General features: G+C 47.0%; 1 protein-coding gene across 1 annotated transcript in view; it reads left to right on the forward strand.

The window, feature by feature from the left end:
* EXD1 (exonuclease 3'-5' domain containing 1) overlaps positions 1 to 26,738 on the forward strand; it is a 220,208-nt gene that overhangs the window by 171,341 nt on the left and 22,129 nt on the right. Inside the window, exons 9-10 of the mRNA XM_040332834.1 lie at positions 11,408 to 11,488; positions 26,191 to 26,334. Coding sequence (XP_040188768.1) covers positions 11,408 to 11,488; positions 26,191 to 26,334 — 225 coding nt within the window. The remainder of the gene's footprint in view (positions 1 to 11,407; positions 11,489 to 26,190; positions 26,335 to 26,738) is intronic.

Here is a 26,738-nt window from a genome sequence, read left to right on the forward strand (position 1 = left end):
CCAGGGTCGGGCCTGGCTAGTGCCTGGTGGGAGACCACCTGGGAATACCAGGTGCTGTCTACTGTTCATTGTCCTACTATTTTAGGCGATCAGGCTATGCTATTCCTTGTGGTCGACCGATCTGGTTTCAGCCGGACAACGCTACGGCCGTGGCTTCGGTCTACCATCAGGCGGACTACTGGAGTTGCCAGATGCTGGACCAGAGCGACTGGTCTTTGTGCTTGGGGTGTTTCGGCTCCCTTGCAGGTGTGCCTCACAGGGCATGGATCTCCTGGCCGCTCGTCTCCGCCGCAAGGGTGTCAAAGTTAGTGGCCAGGTCTAGTGATCTGGTTCAGACGCGTCAGTCCTGCTGGTGGCCCTGTGGGGTCTGTATTGGTGACTTTTTGCCATTCCTCCATGGTAGTTGCTTCCTCTGCCTCTCCACAGAGTGGAGGCTGAGGAGATCCTGATGATTCTAATCGCTCCAGACTGACCTCGGCGTCCTTGGTACGCTGATATCGGGCGCCTGGTAGCGAAGGTACCCTAGCGATTGCCAGGGCAGGAGGTTCCTATCTCAAGGTCCCATACTTCCTCCTGTTGTACAGTCACTGACTTGCTCAACATGGTTATTGGAAGCCAGACTTTAGGTGACCGGGGTCTGTCTGACTCGGTCATCTCAACAGGGCACCGTAGTCTTCTTCCAGAGGATCTACCGTCGCACCTCTCTTGATGCGAAGGGATGGAGTGACGTCCACGGACGTACTCGGTGTCCAGGGTCCTGCTGTTTTTAAAGCTTGGAGTGGATCTAAAAATTGCTTAAAGCACCGTTTGGGGGCAGATTTCAGCCTTGGCTGTTTTCTTTTAGTGGCCTTTTTGCGGCCCGTTCCCTGGTGGGTCCCCTTTTTTTGTGTGCAGGGGGTTTGTCATATACTTTCCCCTCTTGGCCCATCTCTTCCCCCATGAGTTTTGACTCTGGTGCTCTCAGTTCTTCAGGAACCTTCCTTTTGGAAACAGAGATTTTCTCTTGACACTCTCTCAGAAGGTGGCCCCTTTAGTGGCCTTTACCTCTGTTAGAGGGGTTTCTGAGTTTGCGGTCCTGTCTTGCAAGCCGCCATGCTTGATCCTCCATAATGATTAGGTGATGGTGCGCCCGCGACCTTCCCTTCTTCCGAAGAAGGTTTCGGCCTTTCATACTTTAGGCGTGGTACGCGCTTTGCGGGTATACCAGCCTACTACGGCTCCGTTTCAGGGCTTCTGACTCTCTTTTGTGTCGGTGTCTGGTCCACGAAAGGGCCTGGTGGTCTCGTCGACCACCATTTCTCGGTGGATCAGGCAGGCCGTCAAACAGGCCTATACTCCTAAGGGGCGGGCCCCCCTTTCCTGTCACGGCACTTTCGACCAGGGCAATTGGTGCTTCCTGGGTTTTTTTCCGACATCATGCGTTGGTCTCACAGGTGTGCGAGGCAGCGATTTGCTCGTCCGTTTACGCTTTTTCCAGAATTTACATGGTTGCTGTGAGTGCATCTTATGATGTTTTTTTCAGCCGCTGGTTTTTGCCGGCGGCTGTTTAAAGTTGCACCTCCTCCGTTGAGGAGCTCTGCTTGTTTTGGGGTGAAGTTAAAATTGGTTTTACTGATATATTTCCCACCCCTCGTTTTTTGACACTGCTTGGGGACGTCCCACTTGTCAAGATTTAAGGAGCTGTGTCCGTCCATGGACGATAAGAGAAAATAGGATTTTTTGTACTCACCGTAAAATCCATTTCTCTGAAGTCCATGGACGGACACAGCTCCCACCCCTCCTTTTTAGGTTTGTACGGCTTGTTACGAACTGAGGCTGCAAGCTGCAGTGAGGAGGGTTATGTCTGGAGGGACCGCCCCCTGGGTGGGGCTGTTCAACTCTGTTAATGTAACATGTATTTAACCATTTAACATGTTTCTGCCTAGTCCTCTCCTGTAAACAGGGAACATAACCCACTTGTCAAGATTTAAGGAGCTGTGTCTGTCCATGGACTTCAGAGAAAAGGATTTTACGGTGAGTACAAAAAATCCTTTCTTTATCGTACATCACGGGACACAGAGCGGCATTCATTACTATATGGGTTATATGGAGTACCTTCAGGTGTAGACACTGGCAATCTCAAACAGGAAATGCCCCTCCCTATATAACCCCCTCCCATAGGAGGAGTACCTCAGTTTTTTCCGCCAGTGTCTTAGGTGTTAGTCATGGTTTAGCTTGCCTCCACATCCTTGGGATTAGGTGAGCTAACCGGTTCTGTCCAAAAAAGCCTCAGCGCTAAAGTGGTCAGTAACCGGACCCCAAACCCTTGGGGTATAGCCCATAATGCTTTTCTTTTTAGAGAGCTGGACCCTGGGCCCAGAACTTAGAAACCTTTGGTTGCCTAATGTTTCTGTTGCCAGAGTGCTATATGGGCCCAGGACAGTGGATCCTTCATAGGAACCCAGGGCCTGAAGGTCTAGACATCCCCACCGAGATGGGGGAAGATTGGGCCTCTTGCTTGGCAAAGTCCTGCGGCATGGAGCAGGTAAGTGAGGGGAAAACTTGCGGAACTTGGTTCTTAGCAGGTTTTTTCTGGGGGGTCACAGGGGACATGCCTAAAGTTATGCACTGCATCTGGCAAACTAGTCACATATCATAAAGATAGGATGGCTCTATATGTATTATTCCCCATAAGATGTGACCTCCCTTGTAGTGTTGGAAAAGCATTGAGTGGGGCCTGTGTGATATAAAAGTATATGTGTGTGTCAGAGAGCTGTGCTTACCTGCAAGCCTCCAGGCGATGCTCCATTCAGTCTTCCTCCTCACGGCCTGCAAAGCAGGCAAAACGCTGACCTCCTCATGGTTCCAGGCTGCAGGCTGCAGTTTGCTGGAGCAGAGAGGTCCCTTCCTCCCAACCCCACCCCACCCCTGTCGGGAGGGGCATTTCCTGTTTGAGATTGCTGGGGGGGAAGGGCGGGTCAGTGGCTTAAGGAAGGGGCGGCCCTTCCTTGTTTGTTCCATATAGCTCATTCAATACTTTGGAACTGAGGAGGAAAGACCAGAACGGCAAGCACGGGGCGCCGAGGACACACAGTGGCCAGAAAGAATATTGCAGTCTTCAGAAAGACTGTTTTCAAGCCTAGGAATAGGCTGTTTCTTTTCCATCTCATAGTTTTTCTTGCAATACTACTCAGGGGGACAGAATGTTTTTTCTTTCCTAGATTTGAAAAAAAAAAAAAGTGTCATCTAGGGGAGAGGAAGCATTTTTTTTATCCCCCAAACAGGTGTTTGGGCATTTAACTATTTATAAGTCCCAGGTACCAATAAGTAGCAGGTGTACCTCGGTATTGTACCATGGCATCAAAAAACAAGGGTACAAGAGGTGGGGATTCCCCCAGAGAGTCTGAGGTCTCGGACAAAGCTATGCCGCTGCTTTCCCCACAGGGAGCCTTGGGGCCATCGGGATCTGGGGCTGGAGCTGACGCGGGTCAGTCCAACCCTAAGATGGTCACGGAGGAGGTATTACTCACCTCTTTAAAAGAGATGCAGAAAAGCATGGGTAAAATGATAGCCGCAGCTATGCGGGGCAGTAAGCGGAATAGATCTCCGTCGCCCGAGCGCGGACCCTCAGAAGAGGAGGTCCTTTCCTCAGGGGAATTGGACGACCTCTTGGACAAGGACCAAGTAGGTTCAGGGATCGAGGATCCGGATACAGAGGAGTCTGGGGCAGTCTCCCTGAGGGAGAGCTGGTGGATTCAAGGATTGTCGGACTTGGTCCATAGGGCATTCAACTTGCCAGTACCAGATCTCCAGGTATCGACGGTTTCAGCTTTGGGCTCACTGAGGGCGCCTCAAAGCAATGCTGTGTTTCCGATCCATCCTCTATTAGAGGGAGTTTTGTTCCAAGATTGGAACAAGCCAGATAAGATCTTCTTACCACCTAAGAAGTTCTCTGTCCTATATCCTATGGAAGAAAATTTTTCCAAAAGATGGGCTACTCCTGCAGTGGACGCAGCCATCTCATGTGTTAACAAATCGTTAACATGCCCTGTAGAAAACATACAGGTGTTCAAGGATCCAGTTGATAAGCGCTTGGAAGCACTACTTAAGAACTCCTTCACTACTGCAGGGGCAGTAGTACAGCCAGCTGTGGCTGCGATTGGGGTCGCTCAAGCATTATCGGATCAATTTAAGCAGATGCTTAAACTTATTCCTGCCCAGCAGGCAGAAGAATTTTCGGATGTCCCTAAGGCCATATGTTTTACGGTAGACGCAATCAAGGATTCTATCCAGCAAGCGTCACGTTTATCGTTATCCCTTATCCATATGAGAAGACTCTTATGGTTAAAAAGCTGGGAGGCTGAGCCCCCATGCAAGAAGCTCCTGGTAGGGTTCCCCTTCCATGGAGGACGACTCTTCGGAGAAGACCTAGATAAATACATTCAGACCATTTCAAACGGCAAGAGTACTCTCTTGCCAACTAAGAAGAAGGTTCAGGGGCCTGCGTTTAAACGACAGTATTCCCCTGGGCAGGGGCCCTCTAATGCCAAGCAGTATCGACGGCCTCCTGCAAAAGCAAACTTCGGCTTCAACAGCAAATCACAAGGACAGGCTGTTAGAGGCAAAAGGCAGTGGTTTCGCAAACCAGCAAAACCAGCCCCCAAGCCAACCTTATGAAGGGGCGCCCCCACCCACGAAGGTGGGGGGAAGGCTGCGACTCTTTTCAGAGATTTGGGAAGCCAGCATTCCCGACGAGTGGGTACGGTCTTCCGTGGCCACAGGCTACAAATTAGATTTCCTAAGGTTTCCTCCTCCTCATTTCCAGAAGTCGAGGATTCCAAACGATCCGGAAAAGGGAGCCGCATTAAGATCGGCATTAGATCATCTACTTTCCCAGGAAGTAATAGTAGAGGTACCAGTCCTGGAACAGGGGCTGGGTTTCTACTCCAACCTATTCATCATCCCAAAATCCAATGGAGATGTCAGGCCAATTTTGGACCTAAAGATGGTAAATGCATATCTAAAGATCCGCTCATTTCGGATGGAATCCGTGCGGTCAGCAGCTGCCACACTCCAGAAGGACGACTTCATGGCGTCCATAGACATAAAGGATGCCTACCTTCATGTTCCAATTTATCAGCCACATCAAAGATATCTACGCTTCATGGTGGCTTCGTGTCACTTCCAATTCGTGGCGCTTCCCTTCGGGTTGGCTACGGCCCCCCGGGTGTTCACGAAGGTCCTAGCTCCGATCCTAGCCAAGCTAAGGATCCAAGGGGTCACGATCCTAGCATACCTGGACGACCTCCTAGTCATAGACCACTCGTCTCCCGGCTTGGAGCGAGCAGTGGCCCTCACGGTCCAATACCTCGAGAGGTTCGGCTGGGTCCTAAATCGAGAAAAGTCAGCTTTCCAGCCCACAAGGCAGTTGGAATATCTCGGCATGAGATTAGACACAGAACAACAAGGAGTGTTCCTACCTCTGAGGAAGGTAAAAGCCATCAAGGAATTAATCCTACTGGTTCTAAACACTCGCATCCTACAGGCAGCCATCCTGTCAGCATGGAGCAGAAGGCCACAGGCCTTGGATATCCCGTTGCCGCTCTTATCAAGAGTCCGACAAAGTCTGTGTTGGTGGTTAGACCCTCAGAATCTACTGAAGGGGAAGTCTTTCAGCCCAGTGGCTTGGAAGATAGTGACCACAGATGCCAGCCTGACGGGCTGGGGAGCAATTTTGGATGGTTGCACTCGCCAAGGTACTTGGGCAAAGCCAGAGAAGCAGTTGCCCATCAACATCTTGGAGCTCAGAGCTGCTCGACTAGCCCTCAGGGCTTGGACGTCAAAATTGCAGGGGTTCCCGGTGAGAATTCAATCAGACAATGCCACGGCCGTGGCATACATAAATCACCAAGGGGGAACCAGGAGTCAAGCCGCTCAGAGAGAGGTGAGCTTGATTCTCCTATGGGCAGAGGCGCATGTGCCCTGCATATCGGCAATATTCATTCCAGGAGTGGACAACTTTCAGGCGGACTTCTTAAGCCGCCAGACTCTATGGCCGGGGGAATGGTCTCTGCATCCACAAGTCTTTCAAGCACTCTGCCAAAGATGGGGAGTGCCGGACGTGGATATCATGACATCGAGACTCAACAAGAAACTAGACAGGTTCATATCCCGCTCAAGGGATCCGATGGCCTGCGGAACCGATGCGTTGGTTTGCCCTTGGCATCAGTTCAAACTTCTTTATGCGTTTCCCCCGCTCCAGTTACTACCCCGCCTGCTGCGCAGGATCCGGGTGGAACACATACCAGTCATCCTGGTAGCTCCAGCATGGCCCAGAAGGGCATGGTACTCACTCATCCTAAAGATGGTAGTGGGAGACCCTTGGACTCTTCCTCTACGGCCAGACCTGCTATCGCAAGGTCCGATCCTCCACCCTGCCTTACGGCATCTAAATTTGACGGCCTGGAAGCTGAATCCCTGATTCTCAGGGGTAGAGGTCTGTCTCAGAAAGTAGTCTCTACCCTAATCAGAGCCAGGAAACCGGTCTCTAGGGTGATTTATTACAGGGTCTGGAAGGCCTATGTAGGCTGGTGTGAGTCCAAGCGATGGCTTTCTCGCAAATTTACCATCGATAGAGTATTACGTTTTCTCCAGCTAGGAGTGGATAAAGGATTGGCATTAAGCACAATCAAAGGACAGATTTCTGCTCTGTCAGTGTGGTTTCAGCGGCCGCTGGCCACCCACTCGCTGGTTAAGACCTTCCTTCAAGGGGTCTTACGTATTAGACCTCCAGTTAAATCCCCGCTTTGTCCGTGGGATTTAAATCTTGTTCTGTCAAGTTTACAGAAACAACCGTTTGAGCCGTTGGCTGAAATTCCTTTGGTTCTACTGACAAGGAAGTTAGTATTTTTGGTTGCCATAGTTTCCGCAAGAAGAGTTTCGGAGCTAGCGGCCTTATCCTGTAAGGAACCATATCTTGTTTTTCATAAGGACAGGGTCGTTCTCCGCCCTCATCCTTCCTTCCTACCGAAGGTCATATCCAGTTTTCATTTGAACCAGGATTTGGTATTACCATCCTTCTTCCCTAAACCTACTTCCAGAAAGGAAGGGTTGCTGCATACCTTGGATATTGTCAGGGCCATGAAGGCCTATCTTAAAGCTACAAAGAAGATCCGGAAAACAGATGTGCTGTTCATTCTACCGGATGGGCCCAAGAAGGGGCAGGCAGCTGCAAAGTCCACCATTTCTAGGTGGATTAAGCAATTAATCACTCAGGCCTACGGCTTGAAAGGGTTGCCTCCTCCAGTATCATTAAAGGCTCATTCTACTAGAGCCATGGGCGCCTCCTGGGCAGCACACCACCAGATCTCTATGGCTCAAGTTTGCAAGGCGGCAACCTGGTCTTCTGTCCACACGTTTACAAAATTCTACAAGTTGGACGTAAGAAGGAATACTGATACTGCCTTCGGGCAGGCAGTGCTGCAGGCTGCAGTTTGAGACCCTCGGATTCCGGGGGCTCCTCTTTTTTGAGTTAAATTTAAAATTTAAAATTATTTTTCTCAACTAAGTTGGATTTATTATGATTTGAGTATATCTCTAAATTAAATCCTTTTGTCTTGGAGATGTTCTCCCTCCCCTCATTGTAAGCATTGCTTTGGGACATCCCATATAGTAATGAATGCCGCTCTGTGTCCCGTGATGTACGATAAAGAAAAAGAGATTTTTAATACAGCTTACCTGTAAAATCTTTTTCTTGGAGTACATCACGGGACACAGAGCTCCCACCCCTCTTTTTTGAGGACCATTTTGGGAGGCATACTGCTTGCTACAAAACTGAGGTACTCCTCCTATGGGAGGGGGTTATATAGGGAGGGGCATTTCCTGTTTGAGATTGCCAGTGTCTACACCTGAAGGTACTCCATATAACCCATATAGTAATGAATGCCGCTCTGTGTCCCGTGATGTACTCCAAGAAAAAGATTTTACAGGTAAGCTGTATTAAAAATCTCTTTATTATTACCACCAACTGTTTAGGTATTCCTGCACTACCCTCACCACCCAGATGGGCTGCTCTCCCGGCTGGCTGGGGCAGAAGTGGCATCTAGGGCTGCCACCTCTGAGCTTGCCACGTGTCTTTGTCCCCACAAAAACATGTTTGTTGGGCAAATGAACCTGTGGGACAACATCTATGTGGAACATCCAAAAGGCTTAATTGGATAAGGCAGAGTTTAATGTCTCTCCAACAAGTATAAGTAAATTAAAATAGACAAAATTGTAATGAGGTGCAAATTTTTTGATTACTGTATAATATATACTATTCTAAATATTAAAATTTAATATTTTTCAACTAAATGTCTGAAAAGTGTGAGGTGCTTTTTGTAATTAGCCCCTTTTTACTCTGATGCCGCTACGGTAACTAAAATCTAGTGGAACCAATTTCCTTCAGAAGTCACCTAATTAGTAATTTCGGTGACTGTTTTTAATTTAATCCCATTATAATTACAGCTGTTCTGTGAAGCTTTCAGAAATTTGTTAGAGAACCTTGGTGAACAATCAGCATTATGAGGCCACGCAACACACCAGACAGGTCAGGGATAAAGATGTGGAGAAGTTTAAAGCAGAGTTGGGTTATTAAAAAATATATCCCAAGCTTTGAACATCTCATGGAGCACTATTCAATCCATCATCCGAAAATGGCCACCCACCTAAACTGATAGGCTGGGCAAGGAGGGCATTAACCACTTTCCGCTCAGCTTATTGCAGAAAAACGGCCGGGCAGAGGTTCAGTTATCCTGACTTTGCCTCATATGGCCTGTGGGTGTCTAAAACACCAATCTCTGTAAAGAGCCTCTGACGAAGGCTCTTTACCAGGTGATCAGCCATGTCCAATCACGGCTGATCACAATGTAAACAGGAAGAGCTGCTGTTCGGCTTTTCCTCACTCGCGTCTGACAGTTGCGATTAGAGAAGAGCCAATCGGCTGCTCTCCTGACGAAGGGTCTGTGCTGATTATCAGCGCAGCCCCCCTCGGATTTCCGCCCAGGACCACCCGGATGCCGCCAGCACCACCAGGGATGGCCACCACACTGGACCACCAGGTTTGCCACCCTAGACCACCAGGAATATGCTAGTCAGTGCCCAGGCAGCTGACAATCAGTACACATCCGCAATGCCTGCCAATGCCATCAGTGATGCCTATCAGCGCCACCCATCAGTGCAGCCTTTCAGTGCCACCCATGAGTGCCTATCAGTGCTGCATATCAGTGTCGCCTACCAGTGCCCATCGCCAGTGCCACCTCATCAGTGCTGCCTTATCAGTGCCCATCAGTAAAGGAGAAAACTTACTTATTTACAACATTTTAAAACTGAAACAAAAACTTTTTTTCCCCAAAAATGTCAACCGCAAAAGAAAGCTCTCTTAGTGGGAAAAAAAAATATTAAAATTCTGTTGGGGTACAGTGTAGCATGACTGCACAGTTGTCATTTAAACAGCGTCAGCGCTGAAAGCTGAAAATTGGCTTGACAGGAAAGGGGTGTAAGTGCTTGGTATTGAAGTGGTTAATCAAAGAAGCTGCCAAGAGGCCCATGGTAACTCTGGAGGAGCTGCAGAGATCCACAGCTCAGGTGGGAGAATCTTTTCACATGGCAACTATTAGTGGTGCACGCCACAAATCTGGCCTTTATGGAAGAATGGCAAAAAGAAAGCCATTATTGAAAGAAGGTCATAAGAAGTCCCATTTGCAGTTTGCAAGAAGCCACGTGGGGGACACAGCAAAGGTAGAAGAAGGTGCTCTGGTCAGATGAGACGAAAATTTTACTTTTTGAATACCATGTGTAGCGGAAAACTAACACTGCTCACCACCATGAAACATGGTGGTGGTAGCATCATGTGGGGATACTTTTCTTCAGAAGGGACAGGGAGGCTGGTCAGAGTTGATGTGAAGATGGTTGGAGCCAAATACAGGGCAATCTTAGAAGAAAACCTGTTAAGACTGCAAAAGACCTGAGACTGGGGCGGAGGTTCACCTTCCAGCAGGACAACACCCCTAAACATACAGCCAGAGCGGAAAGGTGAAAGGCAGCTGCAAACTCCTGATTCTCTGTTTCAAATATTTTATTGAATTTTAGAATTATCAACAAAATTCCATTAACAGAGCATATACAATAATATAATAAAAATGGATATTCCATTAACAGGACATGTACAATAGTACAGTAGAAAAAGGCATAATCATTTAGGAAAGTAACTCTTATAAATGAAAATGGATAATCGGAGTGTAGGATAAGATTATGTAACATGAAGTGTCCTAAGCATAGCTTCATGGCATCTATTTGATGAAATTGAGAAATTAAGTTGATTGAATATAATATAATTATGTCAAGCAAACTCCTGATTCTCATTTACAGACATTGCAGCAACATCACAGGTATAAATTGTTATAGCAAGCTATTATACATCTGGAATGAGATATTGTGAATGAGAGTAAGAACTTACAAAAATAATGGAATATGTATCCCCAAATCATCAAAAGTTCTCAAAATGTTTGGTGTATGCATTTGCCTTGATGCTTAAAGAGATAAGCTCAGGCTTGTACGGCCTGGAGTCCAATTTTACCTGAGCTATCCTGCCAGTGTGCCAGGAAGCTGTCAAGGGTGACAGCAATCATAGGCGGCTGAGGCATTCCCTTCCCCGCAGCCACATCTATACATATGTATGACAGTGGGGCAGGTAATACCGCTGTCACCTGTGATTGGCTGTCAGCTTAGATAGTGACTCCTGTCTGAACACACCTGAGCTTATCCCTAATCTTTATGAAATAAATGTTTGACCCTACTTGCTGTGTAGAGGGAAATACGCAGTCTTGGCTTAAAGGGGTTGTAAAACTTTGTTTTTTCACCTTAATGCATTCTATGCATTTAGGTGAAAAAACACCTTGCACTTCACCCCCCCCCCCCCCCCGTTTTACTTACCTGAGCCACGAGACTCCGTGGGTGCGAGTCCGCAATGCTTTCCCCCAGCTTGAGGCGGCTCTTCATTGGATGATTGGCAGTACAACCATTGGCTCCCGCTGCTGCCAATCAAATCAATGACGGGGGCGGGGCCGCCGAGTGTATCACACGGAAGCGCGCCCTCAAGCTAACCCCCTTGGGAGAGCACTTCCCAGAGGGGGGGTTAGCTCTTGCGGGGAGTAGCCACAAGAGCCGCCATGGGACCCCATAAGACGAGGATCGCGGCCACTCTGCAAAAACGAACTGCACAGTGGAGGCAAGTATGGTATGTTTATTTAAAAAAAAAAAAACCTTTACAACCCCTTTAATGTCGTAAACGGGCATGCTATCCGCATAAATAGTGTTTATATGTTGTTTTTTTTTACACTTGTAATGTTCCATTTTCCAGGTGTGATGAACTTTATTTTTCAATTGTTAGGTCATCCATGATGGTCGTTGGCTAGTAGATATTTTGTCCCACCAATATAGTGTGATCTTGAATAATGTTTTCGATACACAGGTATGTAAAAAGAGGCATTTATAACTCTATAGGCATACAAAAAAATTATTAAAATAAAAAAGTGTAACAAGTTCAGTATTATTTATTGGTTAAGTTATGCAATCTTGTACTAATACTGTAGCTGTCTGTTAGTGAGTGCTTTCATTATTAAAAGATAAATGTACTTCTGGTTAAAATCGTGGGCAGCATGTATTGCGGGTTTGATGTTTTTTTTTTCTATTGATGTTATGTCTGACTAACTCTGTGCTTCTAATCTACTACTGATAAGTTTATATGCAAACATAGCTGAACCCTGGTCTTTGTCCTCATTTTTCCAATTACAGTGAGGGGGGAAAAGCTATTTGATCCCCTGCTGATTTTGTACGTTTGATCAGTCTGTAATTTTATAGGTAAATTTATTTTAACAGTGAGCGACAGAATAGCAAAAAAAAATCCAGAAAAATGCATTATAAAGTTAGAAATTGGCATTTTAATGAGTGAAATAAGTATTTGACCCCTTCCCAAAATATGACTTGGTACTTGTTAGCAATCACGGAGGTCAGTCGTTGCGTGTAGTTGGCCACCAGGTTTGCATACATCTCAGGAGGGATTTTGTCCCACACCTCTTTGCAGATCCCCTACAAGTCATTTAAGTGGTTGTAAACCCCCCCCCCCCCAAAAAAAAAACACTGCAAGACAAAGGCATAATGAGCTAGTATGCTATGCAGGTTTAGGAGATATCCAGGGTAGCTACAGGTAAGCCTTATTATAGGCTTACCTGTAGTAAAAAGTGGTTGTAAAGAGTTTACAACCACTTTTCGAGGCTGATGTTTTGGCAACTCGAACCTTCATCTCCCTCCACAAATTTTCTATGGGATTAAGGTCTGGAGACTGGCTAGGCCACTCCAGGACCTTACTTATTGTGCTGCTTTTTGAGCCTATAAACGAAACACTGCTAAACGTGGGTTACCGCGTTTAGTCGCGTTTGGCGTCTGAAACGTGGAAATCTTCTTCGCCTGAACCAATTTATTTTTTTGCTTTCAAAGAAACTGTTAAACGCAACTGCCTAAAAACTGCAATAAACGAGACTGTGTACATGGTCACATAGGATAACATTGAGTTGAAAAAAGAGTCCAACTGCCTCTGAACGTACGTTTAGCAGTGTCCCGTGTACATGGGGCCTAAGGGAAGGATGTTCTCACCCAAGATTTGGCGGTACATAGTCCCGTCCATCGTTCCTTTTGATGCATTGAAGTTGTATTGTCCCCTTAGCAGAAAAGCACCCCAAAGCATAATGTTTCCTCCGCCATTTGATGAATGATTAAGAGGAGAACTGGGTATCGTGGTCAGATGAGACCAAAATCAAGCTCTTTGGCATCAATTCAATGCTGCCTATGACCCCAAGAACACAGCAATCTGGACAAGAAGACTTCCAGCTGATGTCTGGCTCTCAGTCAGAGGCTTCTCATCCAGACCTTGACCAAAATGGTTCATTCTACCTTTAAGTTGCCTCTTTAAAAAACAGAGGTGACTAAGCCCCCCTGGTCCTCTTGAGAACCCTGAGGCCTTTTGAGGGCGCACAGTCTTTCCCCCCTAAACCCACTGCTGGAACAGGCAGTGTATGCCGATTGGGAATATCCTGATAGGATTTTGTTCCTCTTAAGAGGGTTTCCCTTTATCCCATGGATCAAAAGTTCATTAATAAACAGAGCAGGCCAGCCGTAGATGCTGCTGTCTCTTCCTTAAATAAGAACTTAACTTGTCCGGTAGATAATGCACAGGGCTTAAAAGACCCTGTTGACAAGAAATTGGAGTTATTATTAAAGGCTTCCTTTTCTTTGGCCAGTTTAGCCAGCTGTTGCATTAATTGGTATTTGCCAGTCAAAGGATCCGGTTAAACGGCTTGATGGGCCTAAACCAAGATGATGGTCTGCCTGAAAGCAAGACAGATATTCCTTTTGCTACAGACTCTTTTGGCTTAAACTGGTCAGCCGAGCTTCCTTATGAAAAGTTATTGGCAGGTTCCCTTTTTTATAGGGAACGTTTATTTAGAGATCATTTGGATAAATATATCCAAAAGATTTCCGGAGGGAAGAGTTCTCTACTTCCTTTGAAGGAAAGCACCAGATGTCCCTTGTATTTAAACCTCAGGGACTACTTCCTCAAATGTTTCAGCGTCAAAACGGTTCCACCTCCAACAAGACGTTAGGGCCAGGGGAAAGCCCCAAGGCCAGGGCCACTAAAAAAAGGCCCTGGGTTCAAAATTCTTCTAAACCCATCACCAAGCTCTCCCTTTGAGGACACACCCACTCCATCGAGTAGGGGGAAGGTTGCTGCACTTTGCGGACATTTGAAAAAACAACAATTCAGGATGAGTGGGTCACCTCAATTATATCTGTTAGTGCTGGAGTTGTGGGGATGCCCCCCAGAGGTTTTTATGATCCAGCGTTCCCTCGGATCCTCTAAAAATAAACGTATTACTTCAAGAACTACAATATCTAGTGCATCAAAGAGTAATTGTAGAGGTTTCGATACTTAAAAGGGGCACAGGGTTTTGCTCAAACCTGTTTTAAGGTTCAGAAACACCAGACACCAGGTCCATTTTGGACCTAAAGATCCCTGAACAAGTATCTAGCAATACAGTCCTTTTGGGTGGAGTCTGCCCGCTCAGTAGTAGCCTCACTCCAGAGGGGAGACTTTCTAGCCTCCATCGATATTAAAAATGCGTATTTACATATACCTATTGTTTTAGCCTCATCAGAGATAAAGAATAAATTATATATATATATATATATATATATATATATATATATATATATATATATATATATATATATATATATATATATATATAAAAAATTTAAAGCGGCCCTGCATACAGAAGCAAACGCCTGCATATGTACACTGTGTTCAAATCACACATGGGAGTTATCGCTGTGTGCGTTAGAGCAAAAGCAGCAATTCTAGCCCAAGACCTCCTCTGTAACGCTAAACATGTAACCTGTAAAAAAAAAATTGTAAAGCGTCGCTTATGGAGATTTTTTAAAGGGATTGTAAAGGAAACATTTTTTTCCCCTAAATAGCTTCCTTTACCTTAGTGCAGTCCTTCACTTACCTCATCCTTCGTTTTTGCTTTTAAATGTCCTTATTTCTTCTGAGAAATGCTCACTTCCTGATCATCCGTCTGTAACTCCACACCGTAATGCAAGGCTTTCTTCTTCTGTGGAGAAAGCCTCTTGAGGGGGGAGGGGGCGAGCAGGAGTGTCAGGACACCCACTAACACACAGCTCCTTTCTCTATCTGTAAAGAAGAGAGTGTCCTGACTTGCCTGCTCGCCCCCTCCCCCCTCAAGAGGCTTTCTCCACACCAGGGAGAAAGCCTTGCATTACTGTGTGTAGTTACAGACAGAAGAACAGAAAGTGAAGATTTCTCAGAAAAAATGATGACATTTAAAAGCAAAATCGAAGGATGAGGTAAGTGAAGGAGGACTGCACTAAGGTAAAGGAAGCTATTTAGGGAAAAAAAAAATATTCCTTTACAACCCCTTTAAGTACCGAAGTTTGGCGCAATTTTAAAACGTGACAGGTTAGGTATCCATCTACTTGGTGTAACATCATCTTTCACATTGTACAAATCAATTGGGTTAACTTTTTCTATTTTTTATTCATGAAATCCCCCCCCCCCCCCCAAAAAAATGCTTTAGAAAAATCGCTGCGCAAATAGTGTGCGACATAAAAAGTTGCAACACCTGCCATTTTATTCCCTGGGGTCTCTGCTAAAAAATGATGATCACAGGTGAGGCTGCTTTGATGGGCACTGGCGAGGCTGCTTTGATGGGCACTGGCGAGGCTGCTTTGATGGGCACTGGCGAGGCTGCTTTGATGGGCACTGGCGAGGCTGCTTTGATGGGCACTGGCGAGGCTGCATTGATGGGCACTGGCGAGGCTGCATTGATGGGCACTGGCGAGGCTGCATTGATGGGCACTGGTGAGGCTGCATTGATGGGCACTGGTGAGGCTGCATTGATGGGCACTGGCGAAGCTGCGCTGATGGGCACTGGCAAGGCTGCGCTGATGGGCACTGGCAAGGCTGCGCTGATGGGCACTGACAAAGTTGTTAACGGGATTTTGTTCTCATGGTAAAATCTTTCTCCGAGTTCATTGATGGACACAGCACTTCCTTTTTTTTTTTTTTTTTAAATCAGAAAAGTTTTTATTGCTCACATAACATACAAAAAAAGAAAGCCAATATGACATAACAGCCACAGCATATGTAGTACACTTCACATAAGTCTCTCCATCCAGCATCGAGCAGCACTTCCATTCTTGACCTTAGGGTTATATCACCACCTTCAGGAGTAGGACTAGGCTAAAATGAAAGGCCGATACCACCTTAGGGAGAAACGAGGGATGCGGATGCAGCACCACCTTATCCTTGTGGAGAACCAAATAGGGAGACTTGCACAACAAGCCTGCCAGCTCAGAAACTCGCAGAACTGACTAAATAGCCACTAGAAAGACAACCTTCTGAGAGAGCGTGAGTAAGGGGATCTCCCTAATGTTCTCGAACTGTGGTTTCTGAAGTACGAGGGCACCAGGTTTAGATCCCACAGACGGTGGCGAGCATATTGGGGGAGCCACGTGCCAAACCCCTTGAACAAAGGTACGCACTAACGAGTGAGCAGCCAACGGCCGCTGAATAAAGATAGCCAGAGCTAATATTTGGCCCTTGATGGTGCTCAAAGCCAGCCTCAACCCCACACTCCAGGAACACAGGGATCTTAGAAACCAAATAGGAGCACAAATGCCACCCCACAGCCTCACAGAAAGAGATGTAAGCCTTCTAGGTGCGATGATAAATCCTCCATGAAGTGGACTTGCGCCCCTTTAAGGGGCCTTTCACACGGACGGATAGAATGGTGCTTTTTGCTGCGGATTTTACCGCAGCTAGAAACACACAACGCTTTCCTATGACATCATTCACACACTACAGTGTGTGTTTTGTTACCCGCGGTTTTGTGCGGATAGAAAAAATAGATCTCAATGTGTCCAGCTGCGAAATCCCGCAGCTATCGGCACGTAACCACAGTGCACTATGTAAGCTGCGTTTGGTATGAATCTTGAGGGGGAACTCCACGCCAAATTTCAAATAAAAAACCGGCATTGGGTTCCCCCCTACAGGAGCATACCAGGCCTTTGGGTCTGCTATGGATTTTAAGGAGACACCCCGTGCGCCGAAAAAACAGCGTGGGGTTCCCCCCAAAATCCATACCAGACCCGTATCCGAGCAGCAGGCCGGTCAGGAAAGGGGTGGGGATGAGCGAGCGCCCCCCCTCCTTAACCGTGCCAGGCCGCATTCCCTCAACATGGGGGGGTAGGTGCTTTGAGGCAGGGGGGTGCCCTGTGGCCCCCCCACCCCAAAGCACCTGTCCCCATATTGATGAGGACAGGGCCTCTTCCCGACAACCCTGGCCGTTGGTTGTCTGGGTCTGCGGGAGGGGAGCTTATCGGAATCTGGGAGCTTCCTTTAATAGGGGGGCCCCCAGATGCCGGCCCCCCACCCTGGGTGAATGAGTATGGGGTACATCGTACCCCTACCCATTCACCTGGCGGAAAAAAATATGTAAAAAAACACCACTACACAGGGTTATTAAAGTAATTTATTAGTCAGCTCCGGTGCCCCCCCTCTCTTCTTTAGCTCTGTTACGAGGGGGGGCTGCTTCTTCGACGTCTTCTGGGGGGGGGGGGATGTGCAGGTCTTCACCGCCATCTGGTTCTCTTCCGCCTGGGGGGGCACTTTCTTCTCTAGCTCTTTTACAGCGGCCCCCCTCCCGGGCTTCTCCTTAGTCGTCTTCGGCGGGGGGTGCCCGGGCTTCTGTCAAATTCTGCCTTCTTCTCTTCTTCGATGTTGACACGTCGCTTCCTCCCGCTGTAATGCCGTGTGCGTGGCTCGCACCGATTTATATAGGCCTCTTATGACGTCACAGTCCCATCATGCAACCAAATGTAGCTCGGAGTGGAATTTCAGTACCATTAGTGGTAACCCCAACCACACTCGGGATTGCATCGCTGGATCCTGGAAGAGGTTACTTACCTTGTCCTCGGGATCCCGCGATGTATTCCCACAGATGTATTCCCACACTCAGGATTGCATCGCTGGATCCTGGAAGAGGTTACTTACCTTGTCCCCGGGATCCTGCGATGTATTCCCACAGTGTATGGCGGCCGGATCTTCTGTCTGATGCTCTGTGTGCCTGGCTTCCTTTCCCTGCAAGCGTCGCAACGCAGGGGGGCAGAACCGGCAGTAAATTCAAAATGTATAAAGCACAAACACACTGATACATTGTAATCCTATTGGATTACATTACTAAATAAAATTTACCTTAGTTCTCCCCCCCCCCCCCCCCCCAGTGCTTTCTGCAGAATGACCATGGCATCAAAAAAGCACACCTCCACCTCAAAAGCGATATATGGCCTGCTGGAAAACTGTGACAGCGATACAGAATAGCTTGCAGAATTGGGTGATAGCGATTCGTGGGGAAGTTCGTCATCGGACACGGAAAGCGATTTCAGCAATGATCCTTTGACTGTGCCCAGTGATGTGCAGACTTGGTGCTCGATTGACTGCGGTACGGAGCACGTAACGCCCCCCAGATTCCCGTTTACTGGAGCACCTGGTATCAAAGTGGATGTTGAGGATGACAACCCTTGGCATACCTCCAACTCTTTTTGACCGATGAGGTTATTGAGAAAATTGTTACGGAGACAAATCGGTACCAGAAGCAACAAGCTACTACGCATCAGAAGTTTTCAAGGAGCAGAAAGTGGGAACCAGTGACCAGAGAGGACATCTGGAAGTTTCTGGGCCTAATAATTCTTCAGGGAGTGGTGGGGAAACCCCTGCAGAAGTGGTATTGGACAACCAACAAATTACTAGCCACTCCTTTTTTGGCACGGTCATGACGGAGTACACTTTCTCTGATAATGAAATATTTGCACTTTGCAAAAAATGAGGAATTTAAGACTTCTCATCCAGCACCAAAACTCAAAGATTTGGCAGGTATATTAAATTATTCAGAAAAATTTCCAGCAGACCTAGGTACCAAATAGAGACATCAGTATCAAAAGTCTAATGGCCTACAAAGGAAGACTCAGCTGGATACAGTATATGGCGTCAAAGAGCACGATTTGGCATAAAATAATTCATGCTATGTGAATCGAGCACTGGTTGCATATAGAATTCGGTCCTGTACACTGGGAAAGGAAGCAAATTCAACAAACGATTCAGTAATTATGGAATGGCAACCGCTTCAGTTCTTACTTTGATCGAGCCATTGCTGAATCAGGGCTACTGTGCAACCACAGACAGTTTTTACACTTCTCCAGAACTCTGAGTTTCTTCTACAGAACAAAAATTATGCATATGGGACCATTGGGGCTAACCGGCGTGACATGCCGCCAAATTTTTGGCAATAAAAAGCTCAAGGCAGGAGAGATAGTTACCTGGCAGAAAGGCAAAATGATGGCACGGAGATGGTGTGCCTAAATGAGTACTATTCACAGCACCTCTACTGTCATGGTACACACAGGTGGAAAATAATGAAACCACAAGTCGTGATGGATTAAAACACCACCATGGGAGGTGTTGACAGAGCTGGCCAGGCCATTACATTTTATCCAGCGATGAGGAAACAACAAGGCATCTTCTTGAACAGTGGCCCAGATTCAAGAAGCTATTGCGCCCGCGCAACCATAGGTTGCGCGGCGCAATAGCTGTTTTGCTCCCGCGTAGCGAATGCCCCTGATTCAGGAACATCGCTACGCGGACTGCAGCCTAGGATATGACAGGCATAAGCCTCCTTATGCCTTCATATCTCAGGCTGCATTCTTGCGTTGGCCGCTAGGGGGCGCGGCCATTGTGATCGGCGTATAGTATGCAAATTGCATACTACCACCGATTCACAAAAGTTGCGCGGGCCCTGCGCACGCAAGGTACGGAGTTTCCGTACGGCGACTTTAGCGTAAGGCTGCCCCTTCTCATAGTAGGGGCAGCCAATGCTAAAGTATAGCCGCCCTTCCCGCTCGTGAAATTTAAATTTCACGTCGTTTACGTAAGTGATTCGTGAATGGCGCTGGACGCCATTCACGTTCACTTAGAAGCAAATGACGTCCTTGCGACGTCATTTGCCGCAATGCACGTCGGGAAAGTTTCCCGACGGAGCATGCGCTGTTCGCTCGGCGCGGGAGCGCGCCTGATTTAAATGATTCCCGCCCCCGGCGGGATCATTTACATTAGGCGCCCTTACGCAGGGCTAATTAGCATAGCGCCCGGCGCAATTTACGGAGCTACTGCTCAGTGAATCGCGGGCAAATCCAAATATTTGCGTGGGCGCAGAGCAAAATCTTTGCCCTTTGCGCGGCTCTACCTGATTCTGGGCCCGTGTTTGTGGAATGCCTTCATTCTGCTAAAAAAAAGTGACAAGCCTGTGGTTCATGCTGACTTTGTTTGGAAAGTTAACTAACTTATATTTCTCAAACACCAACAACTGTAAATGGATCTGGACATCGTGCTGCTGGCATTGTGAAACTGGTCGTCACTTTATGGACCACATCCCACAAACGAAAAAGAAGTCTGCACCCACAAGGATGTGTGTGGTTTGCTGCTCTAAGCGTGATGACACTGGAAGGAAAATCAGAAAATAAACCTGGTTCTATTGTCCTGATTGTGATGTCAGACTTTGTGCTGGCCAAGGTTTCAAAATTTACTATACCTGCAATGTTTACTGAAGCAATGTGACTAGTAATATTGCACCCTTGTTTGGCCAAAAAATAACTTGATTTGATTGACTAAAATGTATTGAATAAAAAGTATTATTATTATTTTTATACTATTTGTCATTATAGTTATTTATTATATTATTTAAGATTTTGCCTCAAATTTTATCATACCCGAGATGTCTACTAGACTCTGGTTTGGACAGATTCAAGTGAGTTATTCCTAAGAATTACAGGCCTACAATATAAAATGCCAAATTTCCATGCAAAATAATTGTATCGCTTTCTGCATCTAAAATCTAACATAATCATACCGCAAGGGGGGTTAAGGCCTAGCTAGTAGCTCAGGACTTGAAATTTTGGGTCCTTCAATAGTACATTGATTATCATGGAAAAGACATCCCAATTATAGGTAATATACCATAGTGCAGCCCTCAAAAATTCACTCTTTTACTCGCATTTTGCGAGTATAATTTTTTCCAGGGCGAGTGAGGAGGGGGGTGAACCAGGCTGACAGTTTTCTGGCTAAAGCGATCAGCCAGGAAACTGTCAGGCGGCAGGGCTGGACTGCCCTGGCGCCGCTTTGAGCGAGGCTGCAGTAGGACACCTTCATTGCAGGACAATACAGTGTCCCGCAATGAAAGTGACAGTCTGGGAACAGGGGTGGACCGAGCCGCCATAGCTCTGGCTCTGCTTCCACCTACTACTGATCACTGGTTGCTATAGCCGCTTGGCTTCTTGCAACCAGTGACGTCACTGCCCACGTTGAAAGCAGAGGAGGATTTCACTTCCTCCTCCTCCGCGCTAGTGCTGCTGGGGAGTCATGCTGCTGGTTCTCTTTCCTCCGCTCCAGTGACTGGCTTGCTGCTTGGCTGTGGGGTGTTTCTGTTCCCACAGCTGCGAGGCATCTCTCCCTCTCACTTTCTCCCCCCTCCTGCCCACCTCACACTAACACACAGACTGAAGTCCCCCCCCCCCCCCTTTCTCCTTGGCTCGGATGTCAGGAGGGGAGGAGAATGGACACACAGCACTCGGGAGGACGGGACATGCTGATCTGAGGTTAGTACACAAAATATTAATGCTTGGCACTTGCAGGAGAAGGACCCAGAGACAGGGGGCAAGTTGTCAAAGAATACTTGCAGTGATTTGGGGGGATAAGAGCATGCTGTATGTGCTAGGGGGGCACTTTAGGAGGGGAGAGAAATTGTTTTTTTATTCAACTCCCCCTTCCAGCACAATTTCTCTCCCCTCCCAAAGTGTGCCCCCCCAACACATACAGCATGCTCTTATCCCCAAAATCACTGCCAGTATTCTTCTTTGACAACTTGCCCCCTTCCCATCTTCAAAGACAAGCTGTCTGCTATTGAGGGGAAAATTGTACCATCTGGAAACTTTGCTAGAGATTCAGGGCAATTGCTCCGGGTGTCAGTGCCCCCCCCCTCCTGTCGGGCAAGTTAGTGAAGCCAAGTGCCTGACCTTTTTTCAGCAATGGGCTCCAAGACTCGGGACTGGTTCACAGCACAAATCACATAGGAACATGCTCTGCGTTCCTTTGCTATTCACATGCCTTCCAGGTTCTGTCCTTTCATTTGAATGGGCTGAAACCATGTCGGTCTGCATCAAGAGCTGTGCATGTGCTACCTGCCCCAAAAGTCGACAAAATATATGTCAAAAATCATCTTTTTGGGGGGGGGGGGGGGCACAGTAATGCTACATTGATGGGGTACAGTAATGCTACATTGATGGGGTACAGTAATGCTACATTGATGGGGTACAGTAATGCTACATTGATGGGGTACAGTAATGCTACATTGATGGGATACAGTAATGCTACATTGATGGGGTACAGTAATGCTACATTGATGGGGCACAGTAATGCTACATTGATGGGGCACTGTAAGGCTGCGAGCGATGGGGCACTGTAAGGCTGCGAGCGATGGGGCACTGTAAGGCTGCGAGCGACGGGGCACTGTAAGGCTGCGAGCATTGGGGCACTGTAAGGCTGCGAGCGATGGGGCACTGTAAGGCTGCGAGCGATGGGGCACTGTAAGGCTGCGAGCGATGGGGCACTGTAAGGCTGCGAGCGATGGGGCACAGTGAGCCTGCACAGATGGTTACTGATATGCTTTATGTTACTTTTGTTAATATTTATTTTTGGAACGTAATTCTGTTTAAAATATTTAACAGTGTAATTTCATGAGATAATTTACAAGGTCGTGTTTAGGGACGGACTTAGGGGTGGGGCAGGGGGAAGTGTTGGTTGGGGCAACTGGTGGCGAGTAACTCTTAAGGCCTGGCTAGTGGCTCAGGACTTGAAATTTTGAGCCCTGCCATAGTGCATACATAGCAAACCTAAAGGCATAAAATAGTTGGAGATAGAGAGAACTAGAGAGGCTAAGGAAAGGAGAGTGGAGGAAGAAAGGTAAGCCTAGAGAGGCCTAGATGGGAAGAAGAAAATAAATCCTGACAAACACCTTGTGACCAAGTGATGAACAGCCTGTTTGCTGGTGGGCCGCAAAGCCTGCGCTATCTGAGGTGCGGCGGTGGCGGGTGAGCAGAGAGATCGCCGCCATCACCGCACTTCCGCCCACACAGCCCCTCCGCACTTCTGCCCACACAGTTAGGGGTGAAGCAGGCTCGCCTGCATCACCGCTGTTCAACCCGGCGCCCCCCCCCCCCCCCCAATCCGTGGGTGAAGCCAGGCAGCAGCGCTCGGCTGTGACATCCAGGGCAGGGAGAGCGAGAGGTAAGCTGTGGGGGGGGGGGGAGGAATCTGCATCTGGTGGCATGTGGCAGGCAATCTGCATCTGGTGGCATGTGGCTGGCAATCTGCATCTGGTGGCATGTGGCTGGCAATATGCATCTGCTGGCAGATTCTGCATTATGGTGAGTTTAACTATTTAATTTTATATTACAATATAATAATAAAAATAATGTGCTTCAATCATCCTGATTAACCATGGTGTTGTGATGATTGAAGTGCTAACACCAGCCATTTCCTGTCATATTGGCCGCGAAAAACCGCATCGTCGATCCGCATCATCGGGCATTGGCAGAATTTTCATCCACAATGCCGGTCCCCGGTGCCAAAAAGGTTGGGGACCACTGAGTTATAACATATCTTTAAGGGCATAAGAAGCCGAACATACCATAGCGTGATGAATGTGCTTACTCCATTATGAATGGTAGTTTTACCAGAACGAGCGCTCCCGTCTCATAACTCGCTTCTGGGCATGCGCAGGTTTAAAACGTCGTTTTAGCCCACACACGATCATTTTTTACAACCCGAAAAACGACATTTTAAAAAGTTGCGTTAAAAAATGCAGCATGTTCGAATTTTTTTTTTGTCGTTTTTCAGAAGCCGAAAAACGATGTGAAGCCCACACACGATCATTTTAAAACGACATTTTAAAAAGTTGCGTTAAATGCAGCATGTTCGAATTTTTTTTTTGTCGTTTTTCAGAAGCCGTTTCAGAAGACGTTTCTAAAAACGTAGTTTTTTTTTTTAATGCCGAAAAATGACCGTGTGTACGCGGCATTAGACATGTCTCAGTGGTCATCTTTTTCCCCTTCTAATCCTTCTCAGGTACAAAGTATTCATCCAAAACCCTTCTTTTCCCTAAGGTGGTATCGGCCTTTCCCCTTATGTAGTCTTTATCCTGCCATTGTTGTACACTGATCCCAAGAATCCTCTCTGTTTTTTGGAAATAGTAAGGCCTGTCAGTCTATCTGAAAGCCACAGTCTCTATACGGTAAACAGACTTTGTACTGCCAAGAGTGTCTCAAAGGACAACCCTGACTTTGGGTTCAGTATTGCCAGGTGAATAAGACCGCTCATTGCAGGCGCCTATATATTAAAAGATATTATGCCCCTGTACCCTTACGTCTGTACTCCACCAGATTGGTAATGGTTTCCTGGGAATCCCACTGTTGGGCATATGTTGCTCAACTTTGTAAGGCTGCTACCTGGTGTTCAGTTAACACATTTGTCCAAGCTGGATGACCAGGTCTCTTTTTCGCCTGCAAGATTCTTTCAGTGACCCTTTTCTGTTTTATTGGGCTCGTTGGCATAGTTCTGTTCGCCTTGTTGTTGCCCACCCTTCTAATTTTTGTTGGAGACATTCCAGTACAGTATAGGACACAGGCCTCCCTCCCCTCTTTTTCTTGTGTTACTCTGCATTGAGAGATTGTCCAAATACAGCACCAGGTTCCTGTTAGCATTGCAAAGTGCATGTGGGGTATTTTTTATTTTGTGCCGATATTTAGGCAAAGCAGGAGGTACTGAAAGCTGCTGCAGGTGTGTATGAGTTGGTGATCAAAACACATTTATTTCTGTGGGGGACGCAACATTTAAAACCCAACAGGTTCTAAACATTTTTAAAGAAAAAATATGTGGTGTCAAGCTTAATAAAATTTTCAAAACGCTACTGTGTTAAAAAAAATGTTGGCTCATGTTGACAGGTGCTGTTTTATCGAGTTTGATGTACATTTGGAACACACCAAATGCAGACCAGCAAAATTCCATTGAGTACTTAAAGTGATATTAGTCTTGGTTTATTTTTTTTCTGTCTGTTTAAAAATAACAAACATGTCATACTTACCTGTACAGTGGTTTTGCACTGGCTCCTCCCTCCTGCAGAGTGCCCCCATAGCAAGCAGTTTGCAATGGGAGCACACAAGCCGAGACGCTACCCTGTTTGTCCATTTAGACACGGAGTCTCAGCCACGCCCCTCTTTCCTCATTGGCTCACTGACTTTGACAGCAATGGGCCCCATTGACTCCCAGTGCTGTGTCTCAGCCAAACTGGAGGGAGAGTCCCGGGCAGCCGAGGTTCTCATGCAAGATCACTGGATTGAGATGGGGCTCAGGTAAGTATTCGGGGTGCTGAGGGGGAGCTGCACACTGAATGTTTATCTTAATGCATAGAATGCATTAGGATAAACCTTCTGCCTTTTAGAACCCTTTAAAGGTAGTTCAGAGTCTGCATTTGATCCGTTTTGCATTGCGTTTCTTTGGATACAGCATTTCAATTGCTGCTTTTTCTTGTTAAACACACTGGCCCGGATTCACATACAGCGGCGCATAGTTATGCCGGCGTAGCGTATCGAATATACGCTACGCCGACGTAGCGCAGAGCGGCGAGCACAGTATTCACAAAGCACTTGCTCCCAAATCTACGCTGGGTTCCCTCGGCGTAACTCGTCGTAAGTGGCAGTGGGCGTGAGCCATGCTAATGAGGCGTGACCCCTTGTAAATGATGGACTGAGCGTCATAAAGATACGATTAACGTACGGCGCATGCGCCGTCCCGTGGATGCATCCCAGTGCGCATGCTCAGAATCACGTCGAAACAACTGCCTAAGTTACATCGAATCACTGCCTACGACTTGAACGTAACCTACGCCCAGCCCTATTCACGTACTACGTAAACGACGGCTGTTCCCTGGTCCATACCTTTGCATGAGTTGCGCCTCATAGATGGGGAATAACTTTACGTCGGGCGTACGACCTACGTAAACCGCCTATATTATGCGCCGGGCGCAACTACGTTAGTGAATCGATGTATCTCCCTCATTTGCATATTTGCAATGAGGCGGCCAGCATAAATATGCGCCCACGATACGCCGGCGTAGGAAAGTTACTTCGGTCGGAAGAAGCCTATTTTCAGGCGTATCTAGTTCTGTGGGCACAGCACACAGATACGATGACGCATAGTTGCACTTACGCGGCGTATATCTAGATACGTCGGCGTAAGTGCTTTGTGATTCCGGGCCACTGTGTTTACCTTTTCAAGCGTGTGCATTTTTTATTTTTAAACTAGGAATTATTTACTATATCTTCTGGAATTTTGTGTGTGACGTTCCATACAGTATAATATAGCTCATGTTTATATCAGATTGTGCCAATCCTGTACCTCTTGTGTATCCTAATGTTTTTGGACTTAAAAAGGTGGGTGACGTGTACCTGTTTTCCATGGAGACTGGTGGCTTCCTTCCTCATCGAACATCTTCTGTAAAGGAATGTTTGACTCGGTATTTGAACATGCCAGCTACACAAGTTAATTTCCTGAACATCAAACAAACCTTGATGAAGGTTGGTGTTTCTATATTTTAATCGCCACAAACCATTAAAGATGCATTGTTTCTAGTTGTTAGACTATTTTCTGTATACTGTTGAATATTTGTCCACAATCCTACCCTTTTTTTTTTTTTCAGGCTGCTTTGTCCCGGGCTCTGTCCCAAGATCCCAGTCATTGGGACAACTCCACATTCCCTATCCTTGCAGCTATGTAAATGGTGGTAAATGTAAATATGTATGCTGCCTAGCAGGGGGCCCGACTGGGACTGCCTTTAACTCTCCCTGTCACCTAATTGGGTTAAGTTACCTTTTTGGGCTCTTGAATATCTCCACACGTAGACAGAGTTGGTGGGTGGGGCCAAGGGTGTGGCTGCCTCCTCCACTCCTACCACAGTTAGCTGATTCACTTTGGCTGATTC

The sequence above is a fragment of the Rana temporaria genome, chromosome 13, assembly GCF_905171775.1.
Source record: "Rana temporaria chromosome 13, aRanTem1.1, whole genome shotgun sequence".
In the NCBI taxonomy this organism is placed as follows: domain Eukaryota; kingdom Metazoa; phylum Chordata; class Amphibia; order Anura; family Ranidae; genus Rana; species Rana temporaria.